This window comes from Chelonus insularis, unplaced genomic scaffold (genome assembly GCF_013357705.1).
Source record: "Chelonus insularis isolate UGA/USDA-ARS -01 unplaced genomic scaffold, ASM1335770v1 contig_128_pilon, whole genome shotgun sequence".
NCBI classification, from domain to species: domain Eukaryota; kingdom Metazoa; phylum Arthropoda; class Insecta; order Hymenoptera; family Braconidae; genus Chelonus; species Chelonus insularis.
The window spans coordinates 928,337-951,282 of NW_023276368.1; the positions used below are offsets into that span (position 1 = coordinate 928,337).

Genomic DNA, 22,946 nt, shown 5'->3' on the forward strand with positions numbered 1-22,946 from the left:
ATTAAATAATAGATGTGTATTATTAATCTTGATAAACGTATTTGTTAAATTAATTTAACTCGATGAAAGCGCAACCAAAAAATGTATATAACTAAAGTACTGCATAGTTGTAAATAATTATAATATTGTTTTAATTGTCTAAAAATTATAATTATTGAAGGTAAAGAAACTTCATAATAAAATTAATTTGTTTACTGATTTTATTAGTTATAAATTTTTCAATATAAAATCAATCGAAAATTTCATCCTTAAAATCAACACGTAGTTGTCTTCTCAAATCTGCTAAATCTTCTTCATTTACAACTGGAATAATTTTTTAAAATAAATAATATAATAAAATAATATTAAAACTCAAAGTAATGATTATTACATTGATAATTTATTACCGTAAAAAGGCCTCGAGCGTGATGTAACAACAAAGAAGGAACCGCGGAGGGCATAGTTAATAGAGTTGATACCCATCTCTACACATTTATTGCTGTCGCAAGTCTCATCCATTACATATAATGCACGTCTGTATGACTTATCCCAAACATGACCCCAAAAGGTTCCATTTTGTGCTGCTGCAGCTATTATAGACTCGGTGAAATAAATATAAGAATGACCATGGCTACAAATAGCTTGGTTAATTGCTGTAAAGTTTGTAGAACAAAAAACCAACAATGGATTAAAAAAAAACAATGAAAGTAACTAAAAAATCTTTTGTAAATTTTTTTAACTTACAGCTTACAGGTATTCCGAGATAATCAAATGTGGATCCATCAGAATTAACGCAGCCTAGTTGATTTTTGCCTCCATTAGGATAAAAGTCTACGTGACCTAAAAGAAAAGCATAAAATATTTTAAATAATTACCTTATATTTAATTGAATAAATAAAATTGATCAAATACCAATAGAATGCGGAAGACCAAGTCCTAGTTGGGATAATAATCGTGCATTTGTGTGAATAATGTCCACAAATTTAGCATCTTGTTTATCCAAAGACATTTCAGTATTAGTAAAGCATGGTTGAGCTGGATCTAGACCAGTGATTCGGTTAATTTTCCATGGAGTTGAATATTTTTTAAACTCAGTTGCTGCAATACCACATATGTGTGCTCCAAGGCTATGCCCTACCATATGAATAGGACCCCATTTTTTTTCATTTAAGCCAGTTGAAGGCAACTCAATCGTGTCGTTGACTATGTGGGATAAGAATCTATGTAAACAAAGAAATATTGCTCAATATTATTAAACAATACCAAGAATATTTTAAACAGAAAATATTTATTTACATACTTTGCTATGTGCTTTCCTACAGATTTAGCATTTACTGCAGCTTTATAATAATTCCAGGTATTTCCATGTTCACTCCAGTCAACAATAACCACATTTACATCTTCAGCCTAATTTAAATAATATCTTCACAACTTAAAATTTCAAAAAAACAATAAATAAATTATTTTATTCTAATTAATATTTACCAATAATAAAGCTGACTCCATTTCCTTCACCCAGGCTTGATTACCATGTGATAAAAAACCGTGAACAATAATAATTGTTTTACGTTCAATTTTAAAATCAGTCCATTGCAAACCAAATTGATCTCCAACTAGAACTTCATTTCGATGTCGTTTATTTCTAGATGTTAAAAAAAAACGTACATCTAATATGTGTTTATGATTATCGCTTGGCCTAAATAACCATTCTAGTCCTTGAGCAACTCTTAAACCTAGCCCAAAACAATCAACTTCAGGACTTTTATTTGATTGTAAAGTTGTATTAAATATTATAGTTCCATTGCGAATTTCCCAAAGTGAACCTGGACTACGAGTAACTTTTCTCGTATGAGTGATACTTGTTTGATAATCCTCTGCATGATTAATGCTGTACGCATTTAAAAACAAACTAAACAACGTAAATAATACCACCCGGAGTATCATCTTGGTATCACTTGACTAGTACAACTGATGTGGAATGTTGGAAATGAAAAAAATTTTTTTTTCTTCTTATAAGTATTATATGTAGTTCTTGCGACACATGAATCGGAAAGATAACATATGACACATCCGGAATGGTGTATTATGATTTACCTACTTCATTGGAATTCTTTTCAATATCAATATAATGATATGAACTAATTACATATAAATATAGTCTATTACTCAATCCTGATAAAATGGTATTTGTATAAAAAATTAACAAAAGTTTTTTAAGTCTAGAAGATGTAACTTTTAATATTAATGAAATACTCTTGTACAATAGAATAAATATTTATTTATCCGAATCTTGATGACATTCCTTTGGATTCACTTTGTAGATGTTTTTTCAGTTTTATTTTATCATCAGTGTTGACATCTGCAATTATGTAATTAAGAAATTTTTTTTTCATTCTAATTTATTCGTAGATATAGTGATGATAATTTTTAGAAAATATATCTATTACCATAATAGGGAAGTGAGCTTGATGTAACAACGAAAAAAGAACCTCTAGCGGAGTATTTATTAGCATTAATACCCATCTCCACACATTTTTCACTGTCACAAGGTTCATCGATCAATTTCAATGCACTTTCATATGATCGGTCCCAAGGATGACCCCAGAAAGTCCCATTCTTCGCAACCGAAGCAATTATAGACTCAGTAAAATACACATAAGAACGCCCATGGCTACAAATAGCTTCATCTATCACTGAAGAAAGAAAAATTTCAACAATGAATTAAAAATTATTTTATTAATTTAATGAATTAAAAATTCATTTTACCATCTTTCGGAATGCCAAGGTAATCGAAATAGTTTTCATATTGTTTACTACAACTAATCTGTATTTTACCACCATCTGGATAAAAATCTACATGACCTAGAGGATTGGGAAGACCAAGTCCTAAATTAAGTAGTATTTCTGCATTGGTGTGAATAATATCAATAAATTTCCCATCAGTAATATCCAGGGAAATATTAGTATTCTTGAAACATGGTTGAGCAGGATCTAATCCAGTGATTCTAGTGATTTTCCACAATTTAGAAATTTTTTCAAATTTATTTGCAGCAATGCCACATATGTGGGCACCAAGACTATGTCCAATCATATGAATTGGACCCCAGTTTATTGATTCCAGACCAGCTGGATTTAATTCTTGTGTTAAATCCATGATATAAGCAAGGAATCTAAGAAACCAAATAATTAGAATTCTATTCGAAGAATTTATATTAAAAATATTTAACTTACTTCGCTATGTGCTTTCCTACAGATTTAGCATTAACAGCAGCTTTGTAATAATTCCACGTATTTCCATGAGCACTCCAATCTACAGCAACAACATTCACGTCGTCAGCCTATATAATTATATTTATTACATTTTATTTAATAAATATTATTTTAGATAATAAATTTAATAAAGCTTGTTTACCAGCAGAAGTGCTCTTTCCATGTCTTTAACCCATTGCTGTCTACCATGGGATAAGAATCCGTGAATAATAAAAATTGTTTTACGATCAACTTTAAAAAGAATATCATTGATATCAAATCCTTTTGCTAAAGTAACTTCAACTGGTTCTGGTTTACTTCTTGATGATACCCAGAAATTTACTTTCAATGGATTATTTTTGGTATCTTTAGATCTGAAAATCAATTCAAATCCCTTCGATATTGTTGTTCCAAGTCCCAAACAGTTAACTTGTTTTGTTTTATTTGGTGCCAAGAATAGTTCAGATTTTAACGAAATATTACGTGGCCACGATATATCAAAAGTTGGAGAAGGAATTTTAATTAATAAATTATCTGATGGATTGAAAGATTTTAAAATAAATGATTCTGAAAGTAAAATAATGTTGAATAAAATTAAAGCTTTTGGCATCATTTTTGTAAAGTACTGTCAGTAAAACTTGACTAAAATGATAAAGAAGACAAAATAAAATGGGTTTTATGTTAGTAAATAGCTATCGTTAAACCACTACATGATAGTTTATGAAAAATAACATAATTGTCACGATTTAGAAAAATTTATTTCACTTTTTTTATGAGAATTTATTTTAAACTGATAATGCAAATAATGATATGATTTGATGTATATGTATAATAAAGTATCTAAACAGTAAATCATTCCAAAAGAATATATAAAAAATATCAAACAAAATACACAAAAATGTAAATATCTTTAATAAAAGATACAATATTTATATAAAATATTTTTTAAGTTAAACAATTCATCAATGAATTATTGAAACTATTTGTAAACCATTAATAATCGTTGTTTCAAGTTCACTTTTTATCAATATGATTGATTTTAAAATCCACATTTTCTTATATTTTATGAGAATTCTTTATTGTTTATCTTCAGTATTTAAAATGTACAACAATTAGAAAATAAATGTTTATTATATTCCAAGTTTTTCTTTTTTCTTTCGTCCACCTCTTTTTCTGTTTTTATTTTTGCGCTGAAAAATATAAATTTATAGATAAGTATAGGTATTTTTCTATTTATAAAAATGAAGAAAAAGATTCAAAATATACCTTTTCTTGTTTGAGCATCACTATCTTAGTTGGGTTACTCTCACTACCACCTTGAAAGCTGCTAAAGTCAACTTCTTTATAATTAAAATCATTTCGAGGTAACATGCCTTTTTGTTGCAACTCCGCTCGATTAAGACGTTTTTGAACTTTTCTTCTGACACTGTAATAAATAATATTACATTATAAATTATGACAGATGAATTAATTCATTTTATATTCTAATAATCATTACTTACTCAGATCCTGAAAATGCATCAAGTGGTCTTGGAAAACGTTTAGGATTAATATTAGATACATTTTTCTGTTTCTTTGATACATTTTGTTGATCACCATTACAATCATTACTTTCGTTATCCTCGTTAAGAGAAATTTCTCTTTTTCTTTTTTTAGCTCCTGGAATGCTACCTAAAGGTACAAGAGTTTTACGTAATTCTGATTCGTCATCATTAGCTTGAACTGTTTCTTGCTGAGTAACTTCTAAAAAGTGTTTATGAATACGTTCAACACGTTCCGCAGTATCGTCATTAACTTCATTTTTAATTTCATTATTAGAAGCTTCTAATTTCTCTTGTTCTTCTTTTTCTCTTCGCAGTTGTTCAGCTTCTTCTTCTGCTGCAACCATTGGTATCACTAACTTATACCTTCCATAAGGACTTACAAATAATGTTCTAGCTTTTTTCAACCTTTCTTTAGCAACCGAACTACTTTCGTCATCTGAATTTGGAGGGCTGTCAAAAACAGTTATACTATGCTCTACTTCTGAACTTTCTGGCATTTTTTCTGGCATTCTTTCTTGATCTAAAAGACAAGGCAGATTGGCCTGAATATCTTCTCCATGTGGGATATCATGCGGAGACCATATCCACGTATCCGTTCCCGTACTATTTGTTTGTGTCAGTCTTTGTCTAGTATCTGGTTCTAATATTGGTTTAATTAACGGTTGTTCTCTAGCTTTAAGAATAATCTTATGCAATTTTAATAAATTTTGTCTCACCAATGGAGGAATTGGATTACAACAGGCCAAAATACCCTGCATTTCTCGTGGTAATGTTTCTGCAATATTTAAAAGCATATGATTGGGTAATACATAAATGGTACTGTCATCTTCTTCACGTGCTGTTAAATCTCTCCACATATACAATTCTTTTAAAGCATAAAGCTGTCTATTATTGAACATTTTTTGACTTTTTCGATACATGTTCATACAACTTTGCTCATCACAAATTGGTTTCTCATAAACTTTCTTACAAATAATTGTACTTTGATCATAAACAGCTTTCAAAATATTTGTTTGTCCATTAGCTCCATCGATTAATGCATTTCGAAGAATATCTTTAATATATAACAAATAGTGAGTATCTTCTCTGGCATATTTTTTTAATTCATCAGGCAATGGCCTGATACGCCAATCTGCCAATTGAAAATGTTTATTAGGATCTACATTACAGTGAGTTTTTAATAAATATGATAAACTCAAGTAAGGTAGATTTAAACGTTTAGCTGCTTGATGAGTATCAAACATATTAACAATATAAAGAGAAAGATCTCGTTGAAGCCATAGAATATCACTATCAGCTCCATGGAATACTTTTAATATGGTTGGATCTGTAAATATTTCATTTAATATATGTAATTCAGACCTTAAACTCAAAGTATCAATTAAATAATCAGTATCTTTTGTTGATATTTGCATTAAACAAGTAATTCCTAGAAATGTGCGGTAAGAGTGGTGTTCTAAATCAACAGCCATTTCATCATAGTTTTTTAAATCATCCATCATTTTATGTAAGTCTTCTAATTTCTCTACTAAAATTAAAGGTGTTGTTTCTAAAGGTTTGAAATGCAAAATATCTTGTCTTTTTAATTGCCTATCTGGCGGTGTGAATTTATCTAATTCAAATTCATAAGGATGACAAAATACTTGACCATTTTCTCCGTCAATTAAGTAAATTCCTAAAGGTTTAATGGCATTAGGTTTTTCTTTTATTCTTGGCACCCAAGGTTTTGTACTATTGTCAATTTTATCTTTAAACGATAACTGAGGCCTATGAATATTTTTACCTCCTAATAATCTTATTGCTTGAGCACTTTTTGCTACTTGAGGTTGTTTCATGTTTTGATTAGATGCTGATGTATTCCAAGAGCCACAATTACTTTTTTCTGTTTGAGATACTATCAATTCGACTCCCGAACTGCGATGAATTCCTGCCTCTTCATCTAGGAAGACACTTGTCTTATCTAATAGTATATCATTTGCATCAACTAATAATTTAAATTTTTCTTCAGTATCTCGTCCTCTCATACTCCCTGCAGCTCCAGTATATTGGACAATCAATTGCATTAAATGCTCAATTTTGTTTATTCCATTGTTTCGTACTTCATTAAATTTAGGAAAACAGCAATAATATTTAAAATTATCGCCGTTAGGTAAACTATTTGCACTTTTAATACCATTCTGAATGGTAGAAAAGCTAGTCTGTAACATATAAATAAGTTTTAATGAAAATAAAATAAACAAGATAATGTATTGAAAGAAAACACTGTCCACGTGCTGAATGTAATAAATATTATTTTACCTTAATAAATTCATCTACAGTTTTAAAGCCAGGAATAATGTTTTGTGTCTCATCTTGTGAGGTACTTGGCTCATTTATTGCACTGTTTGAATTTAAATCGTTATTTTTACTATCGTATTTATCCATTTTATAAATAAATGTCAGCTACTGGAGGTTAACTAGCACAATAAAAAAATCTCATCTTTGCCCGATCGATAAAGCAATCTACCTTATTGACAGAGAAAAATGGCTGACCATTCCAGATACACACAAGATGAATCTAAAATTGCTTTTGATCCGGCTAACAAGGTAAATAGCAGAAAATGGCTAGGTGGGTTTAGGACTCGGGTAGCAATAATACATCCAGATAAAAAATGTCCTGTTTTATTCCCATGATTAACAATACACTAAAGGTAAGTTCACTGCATTTAATTGTAAGCTTGCCAACCATCACAGATTTATAAATGTAAACAAATCTGCAGTAGTTGGCAAATCTACTTGATTGTAATTAAACGTGGTGAAACTCATACTAAAGTTTATCATTTTTGAATAATTATTTTTTTTCTGAATTATTAAAAATTATAGCTACGACACAAGCACATGTATCGAAGAGTTTAGTCAAAGAATATAAAATACATAGAGGATGTATTTATCTATATTCTGTGTTCATTTTGGTTTCTTCCAGTATTCTTTTTTTTTCATGGAAAAGTAGAAGAGGGGGGAAATTTTTTATCGCTCCAAAACTCTAGACCAATTAAGATCATGGCCTATACTAAACCTTTCTGGGTGGCGTGCACGAATTGGTTACACGTGGGCAATGGTAATCGGTAAACGAAATCTATTGTTCTTCTAACTGAACGTCAGAGAATAAGCTTGATACATAATAAAACACTTGGATATAACGGGTTTAGCAACAGACTGATTAGGACAAGGTAATATTTTTATTTTATTTAAATATTTTTTTCATAAAAACGTTTGAATATTTAATTAAAAATTTTTATTTACAGATGAAGCGCACAATTTTTTGTCTTTTGTCACTTTTTACAATTTTAAATGCTCAGGAAGTTGATCCAAATGAATTAAAATGTTTAGGTAATGTTGTACAAAACTTTAATTAAACTTACTTTTGTTTTTTATTGTTATTCATTTAGTGTATTCAATGTTTTATTAATTTTTTGTTTAGTTTGTCGATCTACGGTCGAAGAAATCGAAACTGTTTTAGCTGATGTTAATCCAGCTCACCAAACAGAATTCGGGAGTTACAGACTAGATAGTGATGGAAATATGATAAGAAAAAAGGTGTGTACTGCATGTATTTCTTCTAATTTTTGCAAATATTTATATATAATATCTATATAAAATAATTTATTCATATGCAGATACCATTAGCTAAATCGGAAGTTTATCTTTCTGAAGTCCTAGAGGGAATTTGCAAAAAGCTTGATGATTATGTAAGAGCAAGATATAAATCTAATGGACAACTGACTATTTTCAATCTCTTATCATCATCAGGATCAATGAATTCAGAGATGAGTAAAGTTGATATCATTCAAGATGGAGATCTTAATAGAAGTCTTAAATATATTGTAAGTTTAAAAGAAAACTTACAATTAATATAATTAACTAACTAAATTAATTTTATCATTGTAGTGTGACCAAATTGTTGGAGAACATGATGATGAAATTATCAAAATTTTACAAAGTGATGAAACTGATAATATTAATGCAATTTGTACAACAGCAACAAAAATCTGTGACGATGAGATAAGTCCTGATGATAAACAAGATGAGGATAGTGATGAAATTGATAGAACAGAACTTTAATTGTTATTACTAAAAAATATATTTATTGTACATACGCTATTACTGTTAATCGAAATTATTTTAAAATTCTTGAGGAAAAATAAATTTTCTAACGATTTACAGATAAATTAAAATACTACTCTTTCTTATCTTTTTGTTTAAAGAATTTGGATTTTAAAGCAATAATCAATTTCTCCTTCCAACCTGGCTCCGTATTTCTAACTACCAGCCTCTTAGTTGCAATATTATGCAGAGGTCCAAAAGCTAATGCTATCGCTGTACATGCCAAACAAATCACATTATATGGCATGCTAAAATCTGGTGTTGGTAGACTAATAAGTATCGTTTCCGTTCTCAACTGAACTAGATATCCAGGTCTAGAAGCGTTGAAACTGAAAATAATCATTTTTATTAAACTGATATCTAATAAATCACAAATACTATTACTTAATTAAGAATGATGGTTATTTTACCTTGATGTAATGGTACTTCCATCAATGGGTAATCCAGTATAATTTCTAGCAGACGGCAATATTGCTGTGATTATTGCTGGACCCATATAAAAACCATGATTAGCATCAGGTGGGTATTCTTGCCATTTAAGAAATAGATAATCCATTTTAATTGAGAATTTCGTTACTGATCTAGGAGGCAATCGTATAATTAGTTCAAGGTAGTATGGCTTTTTTCGCTCTTGACCTGGGAGATATCGTAAAGCAACTAAAAAAATAAGTTTTATTTAATATTTTTATAAAATAATTATAGATATATAAGTTTGCTTTCTTACGTGGTTTAACTATTTCATCTCCTCGAGTTATTTCCAACGTATGTACATATACAGATAAGTACCATGGAATATTTTCAAGTAAAATAACGTCAATTGACTGCCAATGATTGTTGTATAACTTTGTTATAAGACTACACTTCTCTTGACCAAAGTCTAATGGCAAATAAAAAATTTATTTTTCAATCATTCATTAATAAGTATTAATATTATTTCAAATTTAACTTAAATTACCAATAATATATCTATTAGCTGATAATATTGCTGGATAATTAACAGAAGTTGCTCTTGGTTTATTATGAACAGCAGCAACATTCAATATTCCTTTTCTAGTAAATGATCTATTGTCATAAAATGCTATTTTACTATGTTGACCACCACGTATACTTAGTATAGTAGAACTTGGTGGTGGTGTTATTTGGTATGTATGAATTGTTTCATTAGTTGATACATCAACATATATATTACTAAGCGTAGCTAAAGGACATACACCTTGGAGGCCCATTCCAAAGAGTTTTCTCACAGACCAGTCTTGATTTTCATCAGCCATCAAATCATAAACAAGGGAAACTGTTTGTCGTAATTCTAAAGAAGTTTTTGTACATTCAACATTACCACAAATTGAACGGAAGTGGATTCCAATAGAATGATAATTAGTATTGTGAATATAGGCTGAATTTAATAAGGTCACTAAACCTTTCTAAAAAATAAAACAAATTTAAAACCATGCCAAAAACTTGAAATTACTTTTAATAAGTAGAAAAGCATACTTTTGAATCACATGGTAATAATTTTTTGAATGGCGTAAGATTTTCAGTACAAACAATTTCTCTCGGCAATGAGGAGTATCGCAAATGACTGGAATTTGGTGTATGTTCATGAACACCTGTAGGTCTAAAACTAAATTCAGGAGATAAACTATTGGAAGAATCTACAAAATTAAATGAAGCACATAGCAATCCTGATAGTGCACTCGTAAGGCCTTTCCAAGCCTCATCGACACTGTTGAAAAGAAACAATCAAATAAGAGTTTAGATATACAGTTGAAATTCTTTAGACAGACTAATTCACTTACTCATCAACACTTTCATTAAACCAAGCCCATATTTCAGCACCAGGTCCAGCATCATAAACAGGATATCCCCATTTTTGATGTCTCCATAGACCAGACGTTAAACTGATGTGTAATTCATCGACATTATGTCTAGCTATTAATACTGCTAATCCTCTAGGAAAAAGATGTGAATGATGAACTGTAAATGATAGATTTTATGTTATAAATTATTGTATTATAAATGGAATATTTAATTTTTCAACCTCATTACTGACTTACGTAAATTATGTTGCTTTGTAATATTCCATAAAGTAGTAAATTGGAAATAAGCGTAAACATGACCACTGGGTAAGGGTTTTATGAATAATTCTTCATCAAAAGAATCATTATAATCATTATTTAAAGCTACACTTTCATTAACTAAATAAAGTCCAGCAATAATTAACCAAATGAGCCGGAACATGATTGATTTATATATTTTCTAGGTTAGGTTGTTAACAAATATGATTGACTATTTTTTGTAATTATTGTTTCTGTCTTTACTCAGCATAATTTTCATAACATTTATGTTTTAGCACAAGATGATTAACATCAGAAATTATTTATATACGTAATAATATTTAAATGATATTTAAGACAGAGTAAATAAACTTCATATTTTTTATTCTTGCGCTGTCTAGCGGACACAGTTGCAAACTGGAATTTTAATAGTGCAACTTTTGTTGACAATACATGAACTATTTACATGTCAAAATAAAGGTTTTTATTTTATTTTTCTTGATCCTTTTCTATAAATGTAAAAAAAAAATTCTAATTACTATCTAATCAAAAAATATCTAATGAGAAACTTTCAATCTAAGGAATATTACAGGTTTTAGAAGAATGAATTTCAAAAGGTATACATGACTAGCATTTTTTTTAAAAAAATGACTGTGTTTAAGATCAAAACGTTCTTCTAAACAATAACTATGAGGCACTGTAAATATAAAATAAAACAATCAATACAATCTATGAACAACAGGTGTGTTTTTATTATTTTGGAGTAACAGATATAAAAATGAAATATATTGCAACGTGATAATTTTAATATTCACTAAAACATTTTGATCTCTCACACATTCTTATCTATTCCACTATAAATAAATAATTTCTATATCAATAGCTTGTTTATGCTCTTTTATTCTTTGTTTTTTAACTAAATTCTTTCTGCACACTTTCATCGCAAATAAATAATTCTTTGCATCTTTCTTATTCAATAAATATTTACTAAGCATTATTGAAATTTATTCGTGGCCACAATCATTTAAATAATTTTTATCTAATTATTTTAAAACATCTTAGGCGACATCATCATATCTACACACAATTTACTTCAAAGTGTTTATATGTATGTGTGTGTTTGTGTATGTGTAAATGCAATTCTAGATTTAACAATCCGTATTCAGTCTATTTTTATCATATTCAAAAATGAATTTCGTTGAAACTCAATTGTTGTTTATGCTACATGTTTATTAAGATCTTCATTGAAATAATTACATACTGACTTATGTTCAATTGTTTTATTATTCAGAATTTAAGATAAGAGGAATACCTATTTCAATCAATACAATCATAATTTTCAACGTTAGTCATTGTAATTAAACATATAAAACAACTATGAACAGTTTATTTACATTTTTTTTTTCATCTGTTGATTTCTATAAAATTAGTGAATATTTGTTGATTATTTGGATACAATCGATAAAATTGTGATTAAAACATAATTATTATTTAACTAAAAAAAATTCAATTGTCATGAAATTATTTTAACCAGCAACATAAACTTTTTTTTTTCGTTGATCAAATAAATTGTTTACACATTATACTTACAAAAGCCACTTTTTTTTTTTTACGAATTCATTTAAAATTTTATTTTTCTAACTCTTTATGTCCTTTCGCTTTTCCATTTTTTTTCTCACTTTATCCCTTTTTGAAAAGGTTTCGCAAATACAATAAGATGTAATAAAACTTTTCAAGTTTATAATTAATAACGAACATAAAAATTTATCATGGATATTTACAAGTTCCATACGATCACTTCCAAATCGCTTTAGCAAGGCAACTTTTGAGCAACAATTTTTTTCTTAATCTCTCCTAATCCTATAAGTGACTTAGTATATTATTATGTGTATTAGTAAAAAATGAAAAAATTACATGTGTCTCAGATATTTTGGTTCGTTTAAAAGGATTATTATCATAAAATGAGAAATAAAAAAATTAAATATGATTAATTTTTTCAACAACATAAAAGATATTGACAATTTTTATTTATCGAAATATCATATTAAAATTTACTATTTTATTAATGTGTTTATTAATGTTATTTATTAACTTTTGTAAACGGTTTGGAAGGGACCGGAATCGTAATTTCAAGCTTTCTAGCGGTTCTAAATGTTTGTTAAAAGTTGTCTTAAACTACAGTTTTTGTCTATTAGTTGTCATTCGCATTATGATAGTTCAACAATTGTTTTATAAATTCTAAACAATTTATTTTCATAAATAATTGCGTTGTTGCTTGTTCTTATAATCTTTTTATTTAGTTTGATAATCAATTCTCTCGTATTATGCGCGGCGCTATCACGCTTCACTGTATTTGTATAAAACACTCAAATATATGTTTATTATTATTGAAAATTATTAAATATTATGTCAAGTAAAAAAAATTAATAAATATGATTCGAACACACGCAGTCCAATTAAAAATGCGCCGACACTCAATAAAAAAACTATCATGCCTTTGACTTCACTCGTTAATTCATTAGTTAAAATTACAACTTCATTCATATTTTCAACGTTTTTAAAAATCATCATTATACTTTTTGTTAATTTTTTCATATATTGTGTAATGATAATAATAATCATTGTAATCACTATATCATTATTGTTTATTTCAATAGCTCAGACAAACGTTCACTTCTGTAGTTCTCAGACGACAATTAACAACTACATTCAACCGATTCATACTCACATAATATTTCAATCCAGTCAGCCACTAATGAATCTTCAATCACCATGAAGGAATACATCATTCGGATAAAGAATTAACCCTCCGCTTATATTTTAAATGATATAAATTAATTAATTAAATAAATTAAATGTTAATTATAATGATAAAAATTCAATAATTGGCAATTATTAATGATGATCATCAAAGTATATGACTTAATCCATCTAAAAAATTTAAAATAAAATAAATAAAATATATTTTTATATAGATATTTATATCCCATCAATTTTTCCCACTCCTGAAAAAAAGACACAAACACCACACACAATCACGTATAAGAAGTATTTATTTTTCAATAATTATTTACTCATAGAATAATCAGTGATTTTAAGTGGTTAATATGAATATTAACAATGCAATATAAGACTTTACGTAATGGTTTCACTTCTTTTATTTAATTATTTATTTCTTAGTTTTTTTTCATTCTGCCTTTCTCTCTTACTTTCTCTCTCTCTCTCTCGCTCTCTTTCTCTCTCTAACGTTTGCTCTCTTATTTTCTACTCATATCAAGCCATTTATCGACACCTCGTTATATTTAAGTTATTGACTAAGAGAATTGCAAATTGTGAATATAGTCATCTACTCAAATGTGTAAATAATAATTATATTAATAATAAAACGTTTAAAGTCTTTACTTATTAACAATCCCTTGATATTATCATTTGAATATCTGTTAATTCATTTTAATATTTTGTTTGTTGAGCCAAATTTTCATTTTATCATTTTACAATAATGATTCAGAAAAATAAATCGCGTTTTTTGTTTTTTTTTTTAATAAACAAATTGATATAAAATCAAAAGAAAACATAATAATATTAAAAAATATATCGTTAATCACTTTCGAACCATTCAATTAAAAAGACACTGCACACAAATTGTTAATTTAAATATTTTTGTTCACACACAACCAATCAAGTGAGTAATATATCTTCTATTCATCTCGTTTTTTCTTTATAATAATAATAATAATTGTTAACGATGATTTTAATTTACTGGTTTTAGTAACACTCCTGCATATCAGGGTGAATATTCATTCACAAAAATCTATAATGTGTACTAAATATCTACGATTGAAAATTAGAATTACAAACAGGACTTTTGGGTAGCTGCGATCAATCTAATTATGCATCCCCTTATCTAATATCTAATAATCATAATTTTTGTATTGCAATGGAGATAGAACAAATAATAATTGATATAATAATCTCGAGCACTTTGAATAACATTTGTTTTAAATATTGCAACTGGCACTGATCAGTACATATAATAATATTAAATACAAATATTACTTAATGAAGAAGCAGTTTTTAATTTCAATATATTGTTGAAGATTAATTTGAAAAAGAGTTCCATTTGATTCAATGCTTTCTTAAATTCCAGCAAAGGAACACAATGATGTTCACAATTCTCTATTAAATCATTCTTTTTTTTTACTATTTTACACATTCTATTTTATCAAACATTCAAGTGTATACCAATTAATTCTATGTGATTCTAATGCTCATTTTGAGACAATTAATATTTACTTTTAGTTCAAAATTAATTTGAAAAAAAAAAAAAAAATCGTATATATGTATAAATCTCTTGGTGTAAATATAAACCAATCAATGGATACTTTGAGATGAAATTTCAGAATTAATACAATGTGACATAATTTATTAATTATTTTGCCTATTTTTTCTTTAAGCTTGTATACAAGTAAGCTTTCATAAATAAAATAACTATTACTAAAGGCATTAATTAATAATCGATACACTCACATTATTTTCAATAATTAATAGTAGACAATTTGTTTATTCTTTTGTAATTTTAGTTAATTGTAAAATTATTTTACACTCATTAATTTGCAAACAACTATATAGACTATTCTATACAGCATTTTCTTTTTTTATTCTTTTGTCTTACTAATTCATTCTCTGATAAGTTCATTAACATTTCAGTAATTTCATTAATTATTCAATCTTTCTACACGCATTTCAATGTTTTTATTTTTTGTTTAGGTGAAAAGATATTTCTAAGTTGTATTCATCACATTACATCGACATACCGCTCATTTAAATATTAAACACACTGCAATACAATCAATTAATTCAAGCACATATACGCCGCTTTAGTATGAGAATCGTACATATCTTTCTTGAACGCTAATATACATTCACATTCATTGGATTTAATTTTTTCCACTTAAGTTTGATCATTTCATATACCATATCATATATATACACACAAATATTATATATATATATTTATATATAATATTTGTTTAATAACTTATTTCTTTTAGTCATTTATATTTTCAATTCGTACGTTTGTTTATTCCGTTCACATTATATTAAATATTTTCTTAATGAACTTTTCAAATATTTTTTTGGCGTTCCATATAAAACACATTTATGGCAAAGGTAATGCAAATCTTGATGATCGAAGCTAACCGCTATATGTGCAAACAAATAATTTGTGATTAATTGTGCCAATGATAATTCGTCAAGCTCATAAAGATATGTGGAAAAAACTAATATTATTTTCATTACTGTAGTTATAATGATTATTATAGTTAGCATTTCATCAGTAAGGAAATAAAAACTCAAGTAAAATCGAAACATTTTACATTAAAAACTGAAACAAAATAATACACTAAAAACTATTTAAAAAAAAAAAAATATTAATATTACAAACACTGATTTGTTTGTACTTGAATAACTGGAGGATTGAAATCGTGAAAGATACCTTCAGATGAATTCATTTCTGTTACTATCATTTGTATATTTCATTTTATAATTATTTTTAAAAATTTCTTTTAGTGGTCGTAGTTATTTTTCTTTATTAGCATCTTTATCATTAATATGATTGGTGTTTTATTAATTTAATATATTATTTGCATTTTAATTTATTTAATTATTATTATGCTCACTCTGATCGCTCGTTAATTATTTTTCACGAATGACAAGAGCCCCGGTTTTGTTTGTCATTTGCTTTGTACCATAAAAATTATGACCTTTGCAATTCTTTGATACCAATGTATCGGGACTGAGGGAACGCGCCCGTCTTTTACGAGTAGATTCAGAGTCCCGGCCGAATTTACTCGTACTTAAACGCATTCGTTTTTCCATCACGTTGACCTGGATGATTTTGCCAAGTACCTTGTGAAGCATTTGGATTATTTGGTCCAAGTCCACCAGTTCCAGGATTACCAGTGTTTCCATCACCCCCACCACCTTGATTCATCCAACTTAGAAAACCAGAGTTACTGCTATTTCCAATGCTATTATTTCCAGATGGAGGTTGTCCAGGTGGTCCAGGTTGATTTGAGTAGCCTTGATCATTGCCTTGATTCTGTAAATTACCAATCAAACCCCAGGAGGCTTGATTGAGAGCTGCAGCAACAAGGGCTGGATTGACAGGTAATGCTGACAGGTTGATACCACCCATGGCAAGAGGATTTGACATGCCACCTCCACCACCACCTCCATTATTTTGTCCAGTAATGCCTAGTGCTTGAAGGTTTGGCATATCCAAATTTCCACGATTACCAGGATTATTCCAGCCGTTTGGGCCCATGTTATTACCAGAATGGCCCATATAACGGTTTCCTTGGTAATTTCCTTGCATATTATTATCTATTGGACCGGGTATACCACGACCTCGCATATTTGAATTCATTTGATTGTTGAAGTTACGATTATTGCCCTCTGATTTAGGTGCTGCATTTGACACGTGTACTGATACACCTTTTATTATATGATCCTCACCACAAAGTGACTGTGCTACCTCGGGATCTAAAAAAGTTACAAATGAAAATGCGCGAAATGGTTTGGGGATGAACACATCTGTAACTTCTCCAAATTTTGAAAAATAGTCACGTAGATCGTCGGCAGTTAGGTCTTCTGTACAGCGGCCCACGAATACTTTGCAGGGTACTTGCTGAATCATTCCCTCCTACGCACAAACGCACAATCAATCAATCAGACTTACGAACCGACTAAGGTTTGACTTTAGTGGAACTTTAGTACTTGTATTGTGTAGCAATTTACCAATATTTTATTTAAAAAATTATTAATCTACTTTTAATACTTGATAAATTTTTGCACATAAACAAGTTTCTAAATCCACTCATTAGCATTAGTATTGATAATAAATATAATTTTTGTGCAAGTTAATATAATCAATCTGTAATACTTTAATATTTTTACATGTATTGTAAATTCTTACAATACATTTGTAATTTAGTTGTTTATTAGTCATTAAAGATAAAATTTTATATTACACTCGTTGAAATACAGAGTTAGATTATTAAAATAATTTACTCAAATTACTGAATATAATAAACTCATGTCAAAAAGAAAAAATGATTAAAGTAGTACAATAATTATTACATTAATAAGTAATCATATATTGTATACATAAATTATGTACTAAAAATTATTAATTATTAAACTTGAATAAAAAGTTTAGAACAATAATTATCATGAATACAGCATTACTATTATGCACATGATTATAATCTAAATAAAATTGTATAATGCATATCCAAGCCTGAAATATTATTTTACAAATTATTTATCGATGAAAATACGTATATATACAGACATATATATTTATATAAGTAAACGTAATTATAAAAAAGTTTGGCGACGTCAATACATAGTAAAGAGCAAACGTCTACATATTATAATATTATTCACCATGTAGTTTGATTATTAAGTTATTTATACAATTGATTCCATTATTTATCCATTACTTAAATAATAGTCCTTTCACTGATTTACATTTTTTTTTGTTTATATTAACAAATGTCTATTAAATGAAATAATAAAAAAAAAGAAATTAAATAAAATAATCCAGATAATCCATAATTTAGTAATTTGATTTTGTAAACTATCGAATATTTGCACTATTTATTTATCCGTCCAATTAGTCATCAATATCTTGAGCTTTCTGATGCATGATGATCCCTGGATGAACGATGTTTGTAATACCGATCGTAATAATTCTCCTTGGCGGGATATCTTCCTGATTCACCATATCTGCCATCAGCTCTGTTGTCCATGTACCTAGAATCACCATCACGATTGTCGTACCTCACTTCTTCTTCATGACCATCAGCATACCTTCTATCAGCTTCCCGTCCATCTACTGGATACCTGCAATCCACCACACCGTCTCTTCCATCATTGATATTCCTTCCATCTTGTCTGTTGTCTGGATATCTGACATCATGCCTAGTACCATCTGATATGTAACGACCTTCTGCATCATAATAAGCTCTCTCGTATCCATAGCCATAGCGTGCTTTATCCGCATATTCAGTACCATCGGATCCGCCATACGCTGAACGTCCTTCGTAACTAGGATATCTCGAATAGTCAGTTTCAGGTGGATAATTCATTCCAGAGGCCGGTGCTGGTGCATGGGGTGCCATATATCCCCTAGAATCATAATTGCCATCCTCATATGTTGGATAAGCTGGAGGTTTATCATAAGCTGGATATCCTTGAGTCCCTGGTGGTTGATTTGGTGGCGGCTGATGCTGAATTGGTGGTTGTTGCTGGTCATATTTGTATTTGTTGTTTTCATCGTATGGATAATTAGGTGGATACGAGGGATAATGGGTTGTTTTGTAATCATATTCCTGGTCATAACGCGGCGATGTTGTAGTTTCCGAGTTTGTATTTATATACTGTTTGGCCACCGGGAAACGCCGGCTACTTGGCGTGTGAACCGGTATCGGGCGGTAACACTCACTGTGCTTACCCGTGTCAAACTGACGGGCCAGCATTAAGCCATCAATATTCTGTAACCAGACATACCATCCCTCGACATTGATTTTTTATATTTATAATAAACGTTCTTTGATTTCTGCATACAAGTAAACGAGTGTTAAATGTTTTCGAGGAATTTCTGTATATTTATAACAATACTTTATATTTAAACTCCGTGCTTTTCAACAATTTTCAATCACACAGCTTTCCTCCAAACATTTGTACCACTTGAATACTCATACATATTATTATCCCATACGTACCTGCAAGCTCGTTCACTCATAACTTACAGACGTTCATATCACACATTAGTTACTCTCGGCTTCAAACTTTCTCTCTTCCTTTCTCGCTTTCTCACATTTCTAACTCTCTAATTCTCTTTCGCACTCTGTCTCATTTTACAGCTAAACAATTTATGAATCAGCTAATAGATTTTCTGGCAATTCGATAGAAAGTTAAGATAAATAAAGGAAAAATGCATTAACTATATAATTCAAAGACATTAAAAGTGAGAAACGTAAAATTTTAAAAAGGTCTAATCACATATAAGTATTGTATAATTATTAGCTATTACATTCCATTTAGAAATGATATCAAAAAAATTGTCATCTTTTAAATTCATTTGACTTTTGTAAAATTATTATCTTATTGTTGACTTAAACGTCAAAAGCACACATTCGTGAACATAAACTTTGAAGTTTAAAAAATTTAATAAAAAAAAAAGGAAAAACATCAAAATTGACATTAGTGTATTAAATTATTCTTTGCCACACTCATTCTTTCACTTTACAATAATCAAAACTGTGATTAGAAGAAGAACACACAACGGTAGGCATGCATATATTCATAATTTTTTATAGTTGTTTATTTATCAGTTGAAATAAACTGAAAGTTAAATTAAATAATACTCAATACTATGATGAAATAACGTATTCAATCTAAAAATAATATATTTTGTTCAGTTGCCAGACACACGTAATGTTAAATAAAGTTTCTTTTTTTTCTATCCTTTACATCAATAGGCTATGAATTCACAAAAATAAGGAGATCATATATTCGCACACGACGAATTTTAAGAATTTCGATTCATGAAATGAATTTTAAAACCCGACTCTTCAATAAATAAACGAAGAAATTGTTTATAAATGAAATTACCGAATAAATTTCCCTCAAAACAACGCCCATACACTCAAATAAACAAATCCACTCATTTACGTTCGCTCTTTACATCATTGTCGCCTTGAGACAAATCTTTCTCATTTTTTCTCACCATCGCATTCATCTATTTGCACCAAACGCTAGCATTCAATACATAATATAGTTATTCCGAATCACACCTTGATGAGATACTGATCGCTTTTGCATTCAATAAAATTTCATTCATAATTCTTTGACTTTTTTTAATTAAATCATTTAAATACTTGATTGTAAAACTTTGAGTAATTACTGTAGCGATCTGAATCTCGTACATATTTAACGTTCACATATTAAATATCATTACTTAGCTTTCTTTAGAAATATTTAACAAATAAGTATTATTATTTTCGTAATTATTACTTCATTCATTTTTCTTTTTCTTTCATTGACTAGAATAAGGATAAATGTGATCTTACCTTGCTATTAGGAACCTTAACATCACACCATCGACCATCAATCATGTGCCGTTGAGCTAAGCACCGAAGTTGAGATTCATAACTGCCAAATCTTATAAATCCAAAACCTTTACTTTGTCCAGATTTAGCGTCTTTTTTTACCTAAATTATTTCAAATTAATTTCAATAATGTATATTGTAATTAATCAGTTGTTTTACTATCAAAAGTATAATATAATACTAGTAGAGAAGTGATTTACTCACCTGTGCCATCAACACTTCTCCAAACGTTTCGAAATACTCTCTCAAATTTTGTTCGGTTGTTTTCCACGGCAATCCAAGTACAATGAGATCAGTGCAACGTAACTTGGTTTCCATTCTCTTGGTTTTAGCTGTTGAGTTTTCCAAGTTATCATCAGACTTGCGTTTATTTTCTATAAATAAATAAGTAAAATTATTAAATATTCCCCTTCATAAAGGTATATTATATTATTATATTAATGATTTGTAAATGAGATAAAGTAAACTATAATTATTTTTAGTTCTAGAAAGGAATGAGCTATTAAACATGAAAACAAAATGATTCATTTAATGTCAAGCAGAATAAATAGTGAGAGATAATTGAAATAAATGATTACGATAAAATCGTATGTAAGTTGAAAAAAGGTGTTAATGGTTTCATATTAAATAGCATGAAATAAAATATCTCAATATCACATAATACATAATGCGGAATAATAATAGATGAAAAAAAAGTAAGTAGTGGCGGTACACGATATATTTATATTATTTATAACGATATAGATAACAGACAGCATAGTGACGAATAAAATTGATAGATATTCAAGACGAAGCTTTAACATCGTGTACCTTTTGGAAATACGCAGACATAGACGGCTTTTCCCCAGCCATTTTCTGGCGGATGAAGACGACCATCGACGAGTCGTACGCCCCGCATCGCTCTAGACTCTGGATTGCGGTATTTGAGACCGCAGGTACCGGGAAATTGGGCAGCAAGAGTGGTTAATAAGAGTGTAGAATCATCTTCAGTTGGTAATTCTATGGGTTCTTCACCCTCGTCCTCGGCAACCTGAATGTATGATGACATTTTTTCTCCAGCCACAGTAGTGTAGTTATTTCAACCAGTTTATGCAGCGTCCTACGTTCTTTTTTTCTTCCTCGTTCTCTCTCTCTTTCTTTCTCTCTCTCTCACTCGTTCGCTCAATTATCCCGTTTGCTCGCTCTTGCACTCTATTTCTTCTTGGCCCTCGCTACCTTTTTACACCAAGGACTTATTGTTTCAACAATTTTCTTCGTACAACATAACAAACACACACGCTCGGACAACTCGCAGACAACTCGCAATCACGCAACACCGCACCTCTTTCTCTCGCGTTTACGTTGTGTTCCGTTCGTGCATCAAGTACGATGAGTCGAAAAATAGTGGGGAGGAATGACCGGGGGGTCGATAACGGAAACGGAAATACTCAAAACTAAATTATACATCTGCGCATGTGCCGTAGATAACGCGCCATTTTTATCACATTCAAATATTTTTCATTATTTTTATTCAGTTTATAAAGAATAAAATGTTCAATTCGAGTTGTACTATATGAAATTTATTTCATTATTGAAATATTATTTATTATTTTTACAGTTTAAATTCATTAGTTATTTTTTAAGCAATCATAAAAATTATATTGTGCAATGCAATACCATACATATTTGAAATTAAATTTACTCTACAATGCTGCCACTAGTGACTTTTTTTATAACTACGTTTCAGCACTGTTTCCGGTAATTTAAATTACAATAATGCGGTACTCAAATAACAATTTTAATGATAATAATAATAATAA

At 29.1% G+C, this 22,946-nt stretch overlaps 5 protein-coding genes across 9 annotated transcripts; 1 reads left to right on the forward strand and 4 right to left on the reverse strand.

The window, feature by feature from the left end:
• Positions 1-188: 188 nt before the first annotated feature.
• Positions 189-7,669, reverse strand: Rrp6 (exosome component Rrp6). The gene is made up of 15 exons (XM_035087832.1): positions 7,071-7,669; positions 4,731-6,970; positions 4,495-4,654; positions 4,366-4,418; positions 3,392-3,602; positions 3,211-3,317; positions 2,746-3,149; positions 2,427-2,672; positions 2,078-2,151; positions 1,465-1,938; positions 1,280-1,386; positions 892-1,199; positions 724-819; positions 387-632; positions 189-303 (listed from the first exon to the last, which is right to left on the reverse strand). The coding sequence occupies exons 1-15, from the start codon at positions 7,194-7,196 to the stop codon at positions 230-232; spliced, it is 4,926 nt and encodes a 1,641-aa protein (XP_034943723.1). The 5' UTR covers positions 7,197-7,669; the 3' UTR covers positions 189-229.
• Positions 2,195-3,870, reverse strand: LOC118069864 (pancreatic triacylglycerol lipase-like). The gene is made up of 5 exons (XM_035088210.1): positions 3,392-3,870; positions 3,211-3,317; positions 2,746-3,149; positions 2,427-2,672; positions 2,195-2,338 (listed from the first exon to the last, which is right to left on the reverse strand). Exons 1-5 carry the CDS (start codon positions 3,839-3,841, stop codon positions 2,259-2,261), a joined length of 1,287 nt encoding a protein of 428 aa, XP_034944101.1. The 5' UTR covers positions 3,842-3,870; the 3' UTR covers positions 2,195-2,258.
• sel (canopy family protein seele) lies at positions 7,307-8,980 on the forward strand. 3 transcript variants are annotated; one of them, XM_035088220.1, is made up of 6 exons: positions 7,307-7,462; positions 7,635-7,981; positions 8,057-8,141; positions 8,233-8,348; positions 8,429-8,635; positions 8,700-8,873. In XM_035088220.1, the coding sequence occupies exons 3-6, from the start codon at positions 8,057-8,059 to the stop codon at positions 8,871-8,873; spliced, it is 582 nt and encodes a 193-aa protein (XP_034944111.1). In that variant the 5' UTR covers positions 7,307-7,462; positions 7,635-7,981. The 3 variants fall into 3 exon arrangements, with proteins under 3 accessions (XP_034944111.1, XP_034944123.1, XP_034944119.1); XM_035088232.1 differs by having other exon boundaries at positions 7,312-7,462; positions 7,735-7,981; positions 8,700-8,980; XM_035088228.1 differs by having other exon boundaries at positions 7,316-7,358; positions 7,735-7,981.
• PIG-T (phosphatidylinositol glycan anchor biosynthesis class T) lies at positions 8,886-11,504 on the reverse strand. Its single transcript, XM_035088182.1, has 7 exons — positions 10,970-11,504; positions 10,712-10,889; positions 10,407-10,638; positions 9,871-10,336; positions 9,640-9,792; positions 9,326-9,572; positions 8,886-9,244 (listed from the first exon to the last, which is right to left on the reverse strand). The coding sequence occupies exons 1-7, from the start codon at positions 11,151-11,153 to the stop codon at positions 8,989-8,991; spliced, it is 1,716 nt and encodes a 571-aa protein (XP_034944073.1). The 5' UTR covers positions 11,154-11,504; the 3' UTR covers positions 8,886-8,988.
• A 249-nt stretch (positions 11,505-11,753) lies between these two features.
• Positions 11,754-22,524, reverse strand: TBPH (TAR DNA-binding protein-43 homolog). 3 transcript variants are annotated; one of them, XM_035088199.1, is made up of 5 exons: positions 21,958-22,524; positions 21,352-21,521; positions 21,109-21,249; positions 18,845-19,527; positions 18,317-18,787 (listed from the first exon to the last, which is right to left on the reverse strand). In XM_035088199.1, the coding sequence occupies exons 1-5, from the start codon at positions 22,193-22,195 to the stop codon at positions 18,655-18,657; spliced, it is 1,365 nt and encodes a 454-aa protein (XP_034944090.1). In that variant the 5' UTR covers positions 22,196-22,524; the 3' UTR covers positions 18,317-18,654. The 3 variants fall into 3 exon arrangements, with proteins under 3 accessions (XP_034944087.1, XP_034944090.1, XP_034944083.1); XM_035088196.1 differs by lacking the exons at positions 18,317-18,787; positions 18,845-19,527 and adding an exon at positions 11,754-17,672; XM_035088192.1 differs by having other exon boundaries at positions 18,317-19,527.
• Positions 22,525-22,946: the final 422 nt, after the last annotated feature.